General features: G+C 41.4%; 1 protein-coding gene across 1 annotated transcript in view; it reads left to right on the top strand.

Moving 5' to 3' along the window:
* LOC133400075 (guanine nucleotide-binding protein G(q) subunit alpha) overlaps nucleotides 1-16220 on the top strand; it is a 30199-nt gene that overhangs the window by 9768 nt on the left and 4211 nt on the right. The window contains exons 2-6 of the mRNA XM_061672297.1: nucleotides 7135-7319; nucleotides 12388-12542; nucleotides 13289-13417; nucleotides 14343-14472; nucleotides 14548-14701. Coding sequence (XP_061528281.1) covers nucleotides 7135-7319; nucleotides 12388-12542; nucleotides 13289-13417; nucleotides 14343-14472; nucleotides 14548-14701 — 753 coding nt within the window. The remainder of the gene's footprint in view (nucleotides 1-7134; nucleotides 7320-12387; nucleotides 12543-13288; nucleotides 13418-14342; nucleotides 14473-14547; nucleotides 14702-16220) is intronic.

The raw sequence follows: 16220 nt of genomic DNA, 5'->3' as shown, positions 1-16220 counted from the left end.
CGCGATGACAAGGTACAACAAACTGGCAACAAGAAAGAATGAGACACGAGGTTAAATGCAAGGTGTAATTCGGGTGAATGAGGCACAGGTGGTGAAGATGCTCTCAGGAGCAGGTGTGTTTGAAAAAGGGGGAAGACACAAACCGGAACACACACCCATGAAACACCAAGGGCAAATGGAACTGGTGAAAAAAGCAGTGTGGGCAGAAAAATATTTCTGCAATTGTTTTTTCATGAATTTGTTATGGAGGATTTAAGAGCTGTTTGAAGTGCTCAGTCCACACATTTTAGAAAATTCCACAAAGATGGCAGCAACTTGTCATGTTTCTACTGGTACGTCCTGCAAACATACAGTACTAAGATTAATGTCATGCAGGAGTAATCCAGATCCTTCTGCTTTTTTTTTTTTTTAAAACATCAAAAACTCCCATTGGTATTATTTAATTTCAAGGGTCCCCCTCACTGTTCCACTTATTTGTAGTTAAAAAAAATAGACTTTCTATTCTTTGCATAGCTGCTGAAAGTCATTATTACGCAACACCAGTTGGTGGGGTCCTCAGCTACTGGTCCTTGTCATTGAGGTGAATGTGATGGTTTATTATAGGCATTTGTGAATGTGGGGTGTAAAGCAAATGGAGACATATCAAGACAAAACTATTTCAGCATGGTAACTTTCTTAAAGGACACTACGGCCATCTAAAATTAACATCAAAATCACTGATTAATGGTGCTTGAGCGATTTTTAATCTGATCTATAATTGATCAAGGTAATTTCACCGATTTATACCTCTTATGCTTACACAAGGAACTAGGCTATCGATACATTGCAAGAGATGGCATACTTTTTGTTTATCCCTAAGCTAATAACGATCAGTGGTCACGTACCATTGACCAAAAATGTGACCATTCTCCAGCTCAACTTGCTCAATTAGAGATGGCGATTTTCATCATAAACCATGATAAACGTTCACATGGTTAGTATTATATTGGCCATCCATTTTATGTGGCGCTTGTTCTCAGTTAGGGGAGCAGGTGAGCTGGAGCCTATCCAGTGAACCTAATATACATGTTTTTGGAATGTGTGTGGAATGTACCCGAAAACACGCACAAGCACAAAGGGAAGAACATGCAAACTCCACACAGGAGGGTCCGAGCCGAGACTCAATCCAAGAACATCAGAATCTTCTTCTTTTCCTTTCGGCTTGTCCCGTTAGGGGTCGCCACAGCGCGTCATCCTTTTCCATGTAAGCCTATCTCCTGCATCCTCCTCTCGAACACCAACTGCCATCATGTCTTCCCTCACGACATCCATCAACCTTCTCTTTGGTCTTCCTCGAGCTCTCTTGCCTGGCAGCTCCATCCTCATCATCCTTCTTCCAATATACTCACTATTTCTCCTCTGGACGTGTCCAAACCATTGAAGTCTGCGCTCTCTAACTTTGTCTCCAAAACATCGAACCTTGGCTGTCCCTCTGATGAGCTCATTTCTAATTTTATCCAACCTGGTCACTCCAAGAGCGAACCTCAACATCTTCATTTCCGCCACCTCCAGCTCTGCTTCCTGTTGTCTCTTCAGTGCCACTGTCTCTAATCCGTACATCATGGCTGGCCTCACTACTGTTTTATAAACTTTGCCCTTCATCCTAGCAGAGACTCTTCTGTCACATAACACACCTGACACCTTCCTCCACCCGTTCCAACCTGCTTTGACCCGTTTCTTCACTTCCTGACCACACTCACCATTGCTCTGGACGGTTGACCCCAAGTATTTAAAGTCCTCCACCCTTGCTATCGCTTCTCCCTGTAGCCTCATTCTTCCCCCACCAGCCCTCTCATTCATGCACATATATTCTGTTTTACTTCGGCTAATCTTCATTCCTCTTCTTTCCAGTGCATGCCTCCATCCCTCTAACTGTTCCTCCAGCTGCTCCCTGCTTTCACTGCAGATCACAATGTCATCTGCAAACATCATGGTCCACGGGGATTCCAGTCTAACCTCATCTGTCAGCCTATCCATCACCACTGCAAAAAGGAAGGGGCTCAGGGCTGATCCCTGATGCAGTCCCACGTCCACCTTAAATTCTTCTGTCACACCTACAGCACACCTCACCGCTGTTCTGCTGCCCTCGTACATGTCCTGTATTATTCTAACATACTTCTCTGCCACTCCAGACTTCCGCATGCAGTACCACAGTTCTTCTCTGGGTACTCTGTCATAGGCTTTCTCTAGATCTACAAAGACACAATGTAGCTCCTTCTGACCTTCTCTGTACTTTTCCATCAACATCCTCAAGGCAAATAATGCATCTGTGGTACTCTTTCTAGGCATGAAACCATACTGTTGCTCGCAAATACTCACTTCTGTCCTGAGTCTATCCTCCACTACTCTTTCCCATAACTTCATTGTGTGGCTCATCAACTTTATTCCTCTATAGTTGCCACAGCTCTGCACATCACCTTTGTTCTTAAAAATGGGCACCAGTACACTTTTCCTCCATTCCTCAGGCATCTTCTCACGCACTAGAATTCTATTGAACAAGCTGGTCAAAAACTTCACAGCCACCTCTCCTAGATGCTTCCATACCTCCACAGGAATGTCATCAGGACCAACTGCCTTTCCATTTTTCATCCTCTTTAATGCCTTTCTAACTTCCCCCTTACTAATCATTGCCACTTCCTGGTCCACCACACTTACCTCTTCTACTCTCCCTTCTCTATCATTTTCCTCATTCATCAACTCCTCGAAGTATTCTTTCCATCTAGCAAGCACACTGCTGGCACCAGTCAACATATTTCCATCTCTATCCTTAATCACCCTAACCTGCTGCACATCCTTCCCATCTCTGTCCCTCTGTCTGGCCAGCCTGTATAGATCCTTTTCTCCTTCTTTAGTGTCCAACCTGCCATACATGTCATCATATGCCTCTTGTTTTGCCTTTGCCACCTCTACCTTTGCCCTGTGTCGCATCTCAATGTATTCCTTTCGCCTCTCCTCGGTCCTCTCAGAGTCCCACTTCTTCTTAGCTAACCTCTTTCCTTGTATGATTTCCTGTACTGTGAGGTTCCACCACCAAGTCTCCTTCTCTCCTTTCCTGCCAGAAGATACACCAAGTACTCTCCTGCCTGCTTCTCTGATCACCTTGGCTGCAGTGGTCCAGTCTTCTGGAAGCTCCTGCCGTCCACCGAGAGCCTGTATCACCTCTTCCCGAAAAGCTGCACAACACTCGTCCTGTCTCAGCTTCCACCACATGGTTCTCTTCTCTGCCTTTGTCTTCCTAATTTTCCTCCCCACCACCAGAGTCATCTTACACACCACCATCCTATGCTGTCTAGCCACACTCTCCCCTACCACTACCTTACAGTTGGTAACCTCCTTCAGATTACATCGTCTGCACAAGATGTAATCCACCTGTGTGCTTCTACCTCCGCTCTTATAGGTCACCCTATGTTCGTGCCTCTTCTGGAAAAAAGTGTTCACTACAGCCATTTGCATCCTTGTTGCAAAGTCTACCACCATCTGTCCCTCCAAGTTCCTTTCCTGGATGCCGTATTTACCCATCACTTCTTCATCACCCCTATTACCTTCACCAACATGTCCATTACAATCTGCACCAATTACGACTCTCTCTCTGACTGGGATGCTAAGAACTACATCATCTAGCTCCTTCCAGAATTTCTCTTTCACCTCTAGGTCACATCCTACCTGTGGGGCATAGCCACTAATCACATTACACATAACACCCTCAATTTCAAATTTCAGCCTCATCACTCGATCTGATACTCTTTTCACCTCAAAGACATTCTTAGCCAACTCTTCTTTTAAAATAACCCCGACTCCATTTCTCTTCCCATCGACACCATGGTAAAATAATTTAAACCCTGCCCCTAAACTTCTAGCCTTACTGCCTTTCCACCTGGTCTCCTGGACACACAATATATCAACCTTTCTCCTCATCATCATGTCAACCAACTCCCGAGATTTTCCTGTCATAGTCCCAACATTCAAAGTCCCCACATTCAGTTCTAGGCTCTGTGTTTTCCTCTTCTCTTTCTGCCGAAGAACCCGCTTTCCACCTCCTCTTCTTCTTTGACTTCGACCCACAGTAGCTGAATTTCCAACGGCGCCCCGCAGGTTGACGGCGCCGGTGGCGGACGTTGTTAACCCGGGCCACGACCGATCCGGTATGGAATTCTTTGGATGAACGCTCATATTTGTTTGGCAAGGTTTTAAGCCGGATGCCCTTCCTGACGCAACCCTCTGCATTTATCCGGGCTTGGGACCGGCCTACAGTTTGCACTGACTTGTGCCACCCATAGGGCTGCATTAATCCAAGAACATCAGAATAGTGAAGCAAAACCCTAATCCACAGTACTGGCCAACGGCTAGTATCACTGTTTCAAGTTTTACTTAGTCACTACAGTATTTAGTGTCTCCGAGATCAGCAATTTTTCGACTTTCAAAATAATTCCAGATGTTTTGACTCCCTAGTTGAAGTCATTGCAATTTACAGGTATATTTGTGGGATTGTGTCAGTGAAAATTCATTTGGACCATTGCTGTTTACGATTTCTGATGCGCAACAAGCTCTCTCTGCGTGTATCTGTCATTTTTTTTTTTTTACGTTACTGTATTTTTAGCAATATTGTGATGATACTGATAACCATGATCATATTGGTCACTGTAATCCTGGAAGATTTTTGTACCGTTTCATCTATGCTAACGTCTACTTGAGGACCCGTGGTCGAATGTTTGTTTTCAGGCTCCAAAATGGCCTTTCTAGCCAATTTGAGTTCCTTTAAGTGTTGTTGCAGAGACCAATCTGGTTGAAATAGAGTTTGAAATTATACAGTGCAGAGTAATGTTCCTGACTGTAACACCGGAATGTGTCGCACTCTCTTGGCCAACGACATGTTAAAAAAACAGCCACACATTCATTCTCTCGCTCTTCCTCGCCAAAACCATTGAAGAGTTGGCGGCGGGATACAGTCAGTCTGTTCTGTTGGCCTGCCAACATTCTCAATGAACCAGAGAAAAACTCCCCCCAACTCTTCACAACCAAATGGTTCCTGTCTGCGCTTGGAGACGAGCAGATAGCACACACTATGAACCAAAGGATTCGTTAGGAGTTGTCTCTCAATCAAAGGGCTAGATTGGGACCGGTTGAACTTCATATTTTCGTAGGTTGGATTGTTATAAGTTTCCTTGACACCATGTTAGCTCTGGCCAACAACAAGTTTTGTTGGTATAAAATGCACTGACATAGATTAGAGGCACAAAATCGATCTGGCAGTTTTCTGCCTTCGAAAGTGGTATCAGAACTGTAACAGAGGTCTGTGTATAAAGGTAGTCTGCTCGGCGTAGACAGGGGTGTGAAGTTAAACGTGACACTTGTTGTGTTCAAAACAATTGCAGAGATGTATGTTTTTCTTGGCTGTTCTTTGTAAACGGCATTGATATAGAATGGCAGGAATGAAGAAATCAACTTAGCATTTTTCCAGTTATGCAGAAGGTGTCAGAGCTGTAACAGAGAATGACTTTGTTGTAGCTTCCGTGCTTCAGCAAAAAATTATGGCCAGCATTTTTATATCCTGATGTCACCCATTCCGAAAGTCAATTTTCTAGCTTCAGAGGCAGACGCAGAGGTGAAACAGAAGTTAATTATACAGGCTAAATCTATGCAAGAAACCATGTTATAATTTTATTGGAATATCACTAAACAAAAATTTCACAAAAATTTCTTGTAATGAGTCATTGTGTAAATAAATTGTAAACATTATTGTATATTAGAATAGCTATATAGAGCCAAGACATTGAATAAATTCAACATCAAAAGTGAAAATAAAAAAGTATTAAGCTGTCAATATTTTGTCACTCGAAACTATTCAGAGGGGCTTTTAAAAAATAAGCGGTACAGAAAATGGATGGATGGATGATTTGTATGAGCGTGTTTTAAATTAATCTGTATGTATGTATAATCATTGAAACGTATTGTATTATATCATGAATACAGTATATGGAGCCAGTAGCGGTTCTGACAGGGCCACCACAACTTGACTCAGACAGACACACACTGACACAACACCAAGCGCGGCGGTGACGTATTAGACGAGCCTGTAGCCAGTCCTCTCCTTAGCTAGCGGGGTAGCGAGGTCGCTAGGTCGTAGGGCTAGTGAACGCAATTAACAATTAACTTACCCTGAAATATCTCTGTTGTGTGGACCCGTGCACAGTTATCTAGCCCCTAGCTCCTGCTAGCGAGCTAGGTGGGTCGTGGACCAGCGGCAGTGGCATCCAATTCGGCACCGCCTCGCTCAGTGTGCCGCGTGTGAGTCCACACATCAGAGAAACTGTAACCCAAATAGTACAAAACGCATAACACTTCAGGGAAGATGCTTTTTAAAGCATAGCTTGCTAGCTAACTGCATGCTGTAGTGGTGGAAATGGGTCAAGTTATTATTACTAAGTAACTTGCAATTGTGGCGGCTAGCCACTGATGCAATGAAAGCGCTCAGTACTTGTATAGTGGGGGATGCCAGAAACCCGATGTGCTTACTAGTGCTTGGTTTTAGCCACACCCCAAAAATCCAGACAACTGAAATAGAGTTTAATGCTGTAGCTCAACAATTCAGTACTAAATTGTTCTCGGTCTTTGCACGTTTTCAGCACTTCAAACATATTTAGTGTTTTTAGAAACATATCACTGAAATCATTTTACAGACCCTGTGGTCTTTAAACACAGAAGCCATCTCACCTTTGTTATAGCTCTTATACTACCTTCGAAGGTGAAAAATTGCCAGGTTGACTTTGTCCCTCCATTCTGCGTCAGTGCCGTTTTTGTACAGAACAGCAATCTGGGGAAAAAAGCATTTAAATTAAAAAAAATCTTTTTTTTAATACAGTCACTGCAATTGCTTTCAACACAACAGTGGGAGACGAGATTGTTGGTACGGTGTCAAACCTTTATATCTTTGTACTGTAATACACATGAAAACACAGAAGCCATCCCGCCTCTGCAGCTCTAATAACTACTCTGAAGCTGGAACAGTTTAGTGTGAAATGGTCTTTTGATTATAAATGCTGCAGTAGTCTTTAAATGATACAAAAGTTACTCATGATGTTTTATTTTTCCCTTCAGGCACGGGCGAGAGTGGTAAGAGCACATTCATCAAGCAGATGAGAATCATCCACGGTGCCGGGTACTCTGACGAGGACAAGCGAGGCTTCACCAAGCTGGTGTACCAGAACATCTTTACCGCCATGCAGTCCATGATACGGGCCACGGAGACGCTCAAGATCCCCTACAAATACGAGCACAACAAGGTAAACCCACAAACTGGAAGAGCAAAAATGTGCAGGAGAAGCAGCGGAAGAGTTTTTGTGTATTTTTAGATGTCTGTCTATCTGACTAAGAGCAGCCTTCCAATCATCACTTCCTGTCCTTTTTTGACACTTCCTGTGTCCTCGAAGTGCTGCATTTCATGCCGTCTGTAGATAAAGTGGAGTTATATGTCCTCTATCCTCATGTAACCTCAGAGTAACCATAACTGTCACCTCTTTTACACTGCCTCCACAAGCTGGCATTTTTTTCCGCTTTTCCCCCCCACTGTTGCTCTTCTGTATACTGTGTTCCCTCGCAGTATCACGTTCCATCATTCTTGCCCCCGCTATACCACTTTTTTAATTTATTTTTTTAAAGTCAGCGGACTAAGATGTTAAACATTTTCTTAACTCTAGAACCCCTTTAGAAACCAAATCTGCCATTTCGAAGTGATTATATAGCAAATATACAGCAGTTAAATCTATAAATATGATTCATATTGCGCCTTCTGCTCTTTGCCTCCAGCGTCTTCCGGGCCAAACACGAGCCAAACAGCCTGTTCATTCGGTGTTGCGTGCTATTGTTCCATGCTGTTTTTCCCGTCCTTGTATATTTGTTTTCGTATGATTTAGCGATGTCACGATGGTTTATTATGTGGTATTTGGTTGTACAAATGGTTCAGGCAGTGGCAAGAGTTTCTTTGGCTTTCCAAGTGAAAAAGGAATATGTGACCAGTAGATAGGGAAAGTCACTCGACAGGGGGAGTAACGTGGTCAGCTATGGGTGCCTAGCAAGCATTCCAAACTCTGTGCTGATCACTTCGAACCGGCGTGTTTTGAGAAAGACTTTGGATACACAGGTGTAGTTAGGCAGAGCCTGAAACCAGCTGCGGTGCAAACGATTTTTCCTATGGCCATCGGGACCTCAACCGCCAGCAAGAGAATTAAATCTCGCAGCCGCGTGGCACAACCACACGATCAACAGCGGTTCACCATGCGTGACACCAGTTGATGATGTGGCCTAATGTTCTGATTGCGGGATTGTTGCTTGAAACCACGCACACAATTGTGGCAACATCCTGCTTTGGCTGGGTTCTGTGTAAAAGGAACAGATGGAAACATTTTGTCTTTTGGCAAATCTCTGTGTGAAGAGAGACTTTGAGTTGTCGTAAACATCACACTCTACTCATGACCCGGGCATGTGACCATGCGTGCAGGTGGCACTGGGGACGGAGTGATACGAGCCCCTCAGATTCACTGACCCCGATCTGTCCCCCCACTATCCCGACATCAGGTAAAACCGAGAACTAATGTTCCAATTTGCAGTGGAGCACGCATTGAGAACCTGGCGTTTGTGTGTTACAATTAATGGTGCATTCAAGTTGAACACAAATGTAATTTTGGAGCTACGGGTCATGATTTGAATCAGAACCCCTCCCCCTGAAGTCGTATGTCCAACTCGGAAAGTCAGTTGAATCTCAGGTCGACATAGAATTCATGCTATCTGCTACTCATGTAGTTACGAGTTTTGCTTTAGGTTTTTAAGACTGGGAAGCGCTGAGATCACTCAACTTGGGGCTTCCGAAGCTCCAAGTTCCGACTTTCAGTGTCAATGGAACACACGAGGTACAAGGTACTTTTATTGTCAATTCTACAATATGTGTAGCGCATACAGTACAGAGGATTATGGTACTCAAGGGCCCACGGTGCTACAAAAGACAGTATAAATAATAAACATCAGTATAAAGAAGCTAAATAAAAGTGTGGTATATACAATATAAATAGTCTAAATTGAATGTACAAATATCAAAGATTAGGAGACGTGCAACCTAGTCAAAGTATGAGTACCAAGGCACATAAAGACATTTAAAAAGTAGAAGGCAGTGTGGGGTGGTGTGCATGCAAAATTTCTAGCTGTGTCTGTGCCCTTTGCCGTCATCAGACATTTGTATAACGACAGAGTGGGTGATTTCAATTCAATAAAACAAAAAAATACATATACAATGGAACCTTGATAGAACGTAGTAATGTAGGAGGGGGGGGTGTGTCACCCGATATAGCTGATTGTCCGTGACATTGAAGCATTTCTTCTTTTTTTTTTTTTTAGGCCATATGCACCCATATTACCGTACAGTACAAAATTGTAGGGTTTATAATGTGGCCTAAAACACAGTAGAGTAGAAAAGTAGAAAACAGTAGAAAATTTTCAAGCTTTTTAGAATGTTAGGGAAAAAAAAAAAAAAAAAAAAAAAAAAAAGCTTGAAAATGTTTGAAAGTTTCACATTTTATCCAAACTTACCATGCCAGTGTGCTTGGTCATGGTGGCATTGTTGATGTACAGTATTCATCATAGGCAAGTCGCTTTCATGAGCTGCAAGGAATTTGTGTGCTTCCTAGTTCCAAATATGTTGCCAAAGGCGAATGGCTTGAAATTATTTTTTTTACTGTACCAAAAATGGCATGTATCAGATAGACTCCACAGTTAGTGTTTAACAGTGCAAGCTCTTAACATGGACGAGATCTGTTTTGGAGCGCTGGATATTAGTATTTTGGGTGTTAAAAAATGACCATAGGAAAATGGAAATAGAATCTTTCTTAGGTCGCTGCACCATTTTTTAGTCTGCTTCTAAACTTTTTATTCAGCATAAGTTATGATGAAATGTAATATATTATGTTAATATGTAACGATCACATTGTACAAGTTGTTGTGTATGTATATTTACTTGCTTTTATTTTGCCTTACTTGTCTGCATTTAGGTCGGCATTGTAAGGGAGAAACTTCTCAATTGTCTTACCTGGTTAAGTACAGGTAAAAAAAAAAACTTCACATTGTAAAAAATCTTAAGTCACACCACCAATAAAAATACATTATGGACCTTCTGCCAACTAGTGGAAGAGCATTTCATTGTGTAAGTGAAATTGGTTGAATTTTCACAGTATTTCCGATGGATGATCTTTCACGACATAGTCATGTCACACAGACTGGTGAAGTGGTTGTTAAACGTACTGTCATACGAGTGCAAAAATAAGCAACAAAACAAAAACAGTGTACCTTAACTTTGGTAAGTGTTGTCTGCTGCCCCTTCATTTGGAATAGGTGTTGCACAGTAAAAGCACAAACGAATCTTATAATCCACATTTAACAAAGTAACCATCTGATTAACATCTGTCTAAACAAAAGCTCTTGCATCATATCCCCTTTACTTCTTTTTTAAGATAATGGGCTGACCTTAATGCACATTTTTGGAATGCACACACACACAGTGGTACCTTGACTTACGAATGCGCCACCTGACGATTTTTTCAAGTGTTGAGCTGTCACGTAACCCAAAAAAAAAATGGTGGTAATTTTTTGGGGGCTGTAACGGATTGTCATTTCAATTCATTTAAGTGGGGAAAGTTGATTTGATATACAAGTACATTGATCGATGAGCTTTGTCATGGAACGAATTAAACTAGTAAGTCAAGATAATGCTGTATTAAACATTACAACTATAATAACTGTACAAACACTGTATCGTGATGCATTATTAGTATATCAACTTCTCTGCACGTGCTTTCGAATCCTGACATTCCTCCCATGTTTGAACCATAGCGACAATGCACCACTGTGCCGCGAGCCAGCAACGCCATTGAGTCTGAAATGTAAACTTGTAGCCAGTCGTGCTCTGATAAGCGCACCGGGCCTTCAATGGGAAGTGCTGTGCTGCTTCTGACAAAGGACTTTATTGACACGGAAGTGAAAATGACAATTGCTCTACTAACATCCTCGCTTTGCTTTTTTGTAATAAACGTCGCTATTTTATTGCCGTCAACCGCCACCCATGTCAACGTTTTACAGACCGTACAAAAGCCCCCTCTTAACTTTAGAAAGATTTGATAGCGATTTACACTCTGAATTCTTTGCAGAACGGGTTCCATGAAATGGTGAGATGTAGTATAGCTTCTTTTACTGTAGATTAATTCAGTTAGTATAGTCTTTTAGTGCTTCTTTGGTGTGTGTGTTATTGGGTATTGATTTGCCCCAAGGAGCTCCGACTTCAGGTGCCTTTCAAATGCTATTTTTCCTAGTCAGACGTTTACCACTCTATTACTTAATTACTTACTATTACTTTTTACTTAAAAGGATGACCCCACCCTTGAAAAATCGGCCTTAAAATTTTATATTTGCATAAGATTATGCTTTAAAAAAAATTAAAAAAAAATACTTTAGGCTATTCTTGAGGACTTTGTAGTGTATACTCGTGTTTTTTGAATGACTTGGAAAATGACTGTTCTTAAAGTGTATTATCGTTTATTTATTTTTTAATACATGACTTTATTCTCCACTTATAAGATTACTTTATTTCTGAAAGAATATAACTTGATTCTTGAAAAAGATAGCTTTCCCCCTCCCCCCCCAAAAAAAGGTATGCATCCCAAAAATATTAATTCTGCTTTTTAAAAAAGTTTGATTATTCTCAAAAAAAAGGTTGTCTTCTAAGAAAAAAGTGACCGTTCTCAAAAAGTAACTGACTTTTCTTGAAAAACAACTATATTCCTACAGTATTACGCTTTTATTACCCCCCCCCCCCCCCCACCAAAAGAAAAAAAACACTTATATTCGCAAAATCAGGACTTCTTTTCTCATTATAAAATAAAAATTGACAAATTTCAGACTTCCCAGTTTTCTGGAATTAGGAAAAGATGGGGAATGAAGAAGAATGCTTGGCTATTGATGACCAGAATTATTTTTCATTGGATTGTGCAAGGTGTACCTAATGAAATGTCTGCTGATTGTGTAATTGGTTGCAATGTAATAACCTCATTTTGAATTCCAAGTAAATGTGCCGTTTAGTCCTAATTGCACACAAAAGAGCTGTCACACTTACAAAGAAAATCACATTACAGAAGCAGCAACTGGGCCGACAAACTTTGCCCTTAATTGCCTCGACCGAATTTGGGATTCAGAAATTTGGTCCGTGTCGAGCCTCGGGGTGTGAAGACTCGATATAGAATCGTTCATAATTAGCATAAGTAATAATAAGACCGATGGTGTGACGTCCCCCCCCTCCCCCTCCCCCCCCGCCAGGCGAACGCCAACGTGGTGAGAGAGGTGGACGTGGAGAAGGTCAGCATGTTTGAGAATCCTTACGTAGACGCCATCAAGAGCTTGTGGAACGACCCGGGCATCCAAGAGTGTTACGACCGGAGGAGGGAATACCAGCTGTCCGACTCTACCAAATAGTGAGTGATAATTGGACAGTGACAGGGATGTCCTAATTTGCTGAATATTTTTGATGTATCTGTCCAAAAAACATCAAATCTATTTTCCTCCGGTTTTGTGGAAAGACAAAAATACCACCAAATGTGGAGTTGCGTGCTTTTTTTTTTTTTTTTGTATAGCCAACTGACACCAATAAAAAGAGAGAGCTTGTTTTGTATGTCAAAACCGAAAACAAACTTCCAAAATTAATCGGTTTTACTACAGTAAGGTCATATACAGTAGCATTTAAAATTATTTTTTGTTAATGTAGAAATTGCAAAATCATATTTAAAGAGCTATTTTTCTGTTCTTGTTCATACACCCTTTATTCAATGCATATTTTAGTCGCGTTGAGTATGTTTTTATTTTCCATTTTCAAAAACAAAACTTGGAGTTGCACCCTTATTTTATCTTCATAGTAAAGTTTTCTGAATCTTAATACAATGACAAAAGCATTCTATTCTATTTTCATAAATTTTCACCTTTTACATTTTTTCCTTTCCTTGGAAAAAAACCCACTTTATTTTCAAAACATATTGTGACTTGTTTGCATACAAATTGACTTTCTCATTCACAAATTTGATTCTTGTAATATTGTGGGTTTTTGTCGAAAATATTCTTTATTCTCCCCAAAATATATATTCTTGTAATATTGCTTCTTTTTATGTATGGTATGGTATACATTTATACTGAAATGAGGTCCATTTTCACTCTTTTATGCCCACAGTTACCTGAACGCTTTAGACAGGATCGCCGAATGCTCGTATTTACCCACTCAGCAGGATGTGCTGAGGGTCCGAGTGCCCACCACGGGCATCATCGAGTACCCCTTTGACCTACAGAGCGTCATATTCAGGTAACAAGATGGACAGTGCTACCTGGACTTATGTGTGCCCCCAACTTAAGTTTTTTGAGTTAAGAGCTGTCGATTGGTTGATTTTTAAATTATTATTATTATTTTGTGACCCAAATTTTGAGATACGAGTAAGCTGCGTAAATGCCACCGCTTGAGTAAAGTGGAGGGGAAAAAAGCGCCACAGTTGCGGATGCACTTTCGGCCTTTTGTTGAAGGCGACAAACATTCAAACACACAAATACAAAATGAAATCAATCACAACACATTACAGTGGACCCCCGCTAGTCGCGAGAGATAGAGACCGGGCCAGTCTGCGAATAACGAAAATCTGGGGATAATTGATGGTCATTGTAATGGCATACATCAGTGATTCCCAACCAGTGTGCTGTGGGAAGTTATCAAATTTCACTTAATTGGTCAAAATATTATTTTGTTTTACAACAAATTATGTGTTTTTTAATCCATCTATGCCAGCGGCATATAAAGACAGACAGAACAAATAAATGCTCTTCTATTAGATGGCAGAAAGTGTATAATTGACTTGTGTATCCACTTTTTGTGACATTTTTGTTTGTTGGTGTGCCGTGAGATTTTTCGAATGTAAAATGTGTGCCTTGGCTCAATAAAGGTTGGGAATCACTGGCATACATAATGAAAAAACAAAATCGGCCAATGGGTGAATCTGTGGGTATCAAAAACCGTGAGTATGCGGGGAGTCCACTGTAATGGCATTACAACAACTAGTTTCAATGGGGAAATTTGAGTGGATATACAGTGCACACCCGGCATGCTTGCGGATCGCTGTTTGCGAATTCACCTATTCACGGATTATTTATCAAACCAATTTTCTGTTATTTGCTGGGGGAAAAAATCACCTACTTGCTACTTTTGTAGTCTAACAAGTACAATGGCCGCCTATTGACAGGATGGTGGACGTGGGCGGTCAGCGGTCCGAGAGGAGGAAGTGGATCCACTGCTTCGAGAACGTCACGTCCATCATGTTCCTGGTGGCGCTCAGCGAGTACGACCAAGTTCTGGTGGAGTCGGACAATGAGGTAGCTGGTCTTTCACGGATTCAATATGGCTGCCATTTTGCGTCCTCCTAACTTATACAGCTACTTTCTTTTTAGAACCGCATGGAGGAGAGCAAAGCGCTGTTCAGGACAATCATCACATACCCGTGGTTCCAGAACTCCTCCGTCATTCTGTTCCTCAACAAGAAGGACTTGCTGGAGGAGAAAATCATGTACTCTCATCTGGTCGACTACTTCCCAGAGTACGACGGTGAGTAACCCCGGCGACACACGGCGACAGCAGACCCTCCAAACACATTTCATTTCACAAATCCAAATTCCAAAATACTGTCTAACAGAGACAATTGCTTTCAACACAACAGGGCAGGAGAAGTGAGTGTTGGGTACCTCTGATACAACCTCCAGAAGTCAGCAAATATGTGGCGCCGGTCTCAACACAACGGCATTCCCTTCAACACAGTCGCCTCTGATCCTAACTCGGAAGCAAAAAAAAAAAACATTTCAGTTCGGGGCTCTAGACTAACTTTTGGCACTGGTGCGCCTAATTTTTTTCTTGGTTACACCAACACAAAAGCTAATGTGCACCCACATTTTCGACCGGATTGCATTCAACACCACAGTTCTAAAGGTTTAAACTTAAAAAAAAAAAAAAAAAGAAGCTGCCTGTCTTTTTAGGCAATATTGAGTGGTAAGTGATTAACAAACAATCTCATAAACAAAAGTTCTCTATATGGAATACAATTCCGCAAGACCGGTAATTTACTGATGTTGGCAAGGACTTTCGGACGAATCAGGCCTTATCTAACATTCTTCACGAAGAAGTCGTCAATCATTCTTTTCATTTTATCGTCCGCAGCTATTTCCACTCTAAGTGTAATGGGCCTAGGAGACTCACCTGGGCTTGCCACGATTACACATTTTTAGAACGATGTATTCTCCCAGAAACGTTTTGAATTTTCACCCACAAGCAGTGCCACCTGTTGAACAGTTACATTTTCACTGCAGGACCTTTAGTACTTTAAGTACTATTAGTATTAGTTGTCTTGCTTGTTTTTATTCTGTTTGGTACTGTGGAGCTCCAGTGAGTAAGTGTTTCATTGTACTTGTTGCGTATGGCAAATAAATCTAGTATTGTTGTTTTTTTAATGATATTAGAGCATAATAATTCAAGTTCATCCTTTGCCATTTATTTCAAAGATTCAAAGAATGTAAGAACCATTTCCCCCTTCAACGGCATGCTTGCACCAGTGCGCCCTCTTATTTTTTTGGGCACAAAATTAGCTCGCACGTGTGCCAAATTGGTCGCATTCTAGAGCCCTGAGTTCCCATGAAACACGCAGGCCCATCTTTTCTGTGAAATTCAAGCTTCTCTATACAGTTGAAAACAGTAGTTTACAGACGCTTTTTCCCCCCCTCACTGTCTGACATGAAATCAGACTAAACTTTTCTTGTTTCAGGTCAATTAGGATTACCAAAATTATTTCTATATCCTAAATGCCAGAATAATGACAGAAGGATTTTTAAGTCAAATGTTAACATACATTTCATTAGTGTTTGGTACCATTGCCTTTAAACTGTATGACTTAAACTGTATGAAACTCAAATGCTTGGATGTCCTTCCACAAGCTTGTCACAATAGTTGGCTGGAATTTTGGCCCATTCCTCCTGACAGAACTGTGTAACTGAGCCAGGTTTGTAGGCCGCCTTGCTCGAGCATGCCTTTTCAGGTCTGCCTATACATTTTCAATAGGATTGTGATCAGGGCTTTG

Source organism: Phycodurus eques, chromosome 3, assembly GCF_024500275.1.
Source record: "Phycodurus eques isolate BA_2022a chromosome 3, UOR_Pequ_1.1, whole genome shotgun sequence".
Classification (NCBI taxonomy): Eukaryota; Metazoa; Chordata; class Actinopteri; order Syngnathiformes; family Syngnathidae; genus Phycodurus; species Phycodurus eques.
Note: the sequence above shows the minus strand (reverse complement) of the source record. Positions and strands in the feature narration are given on the sequence as shown.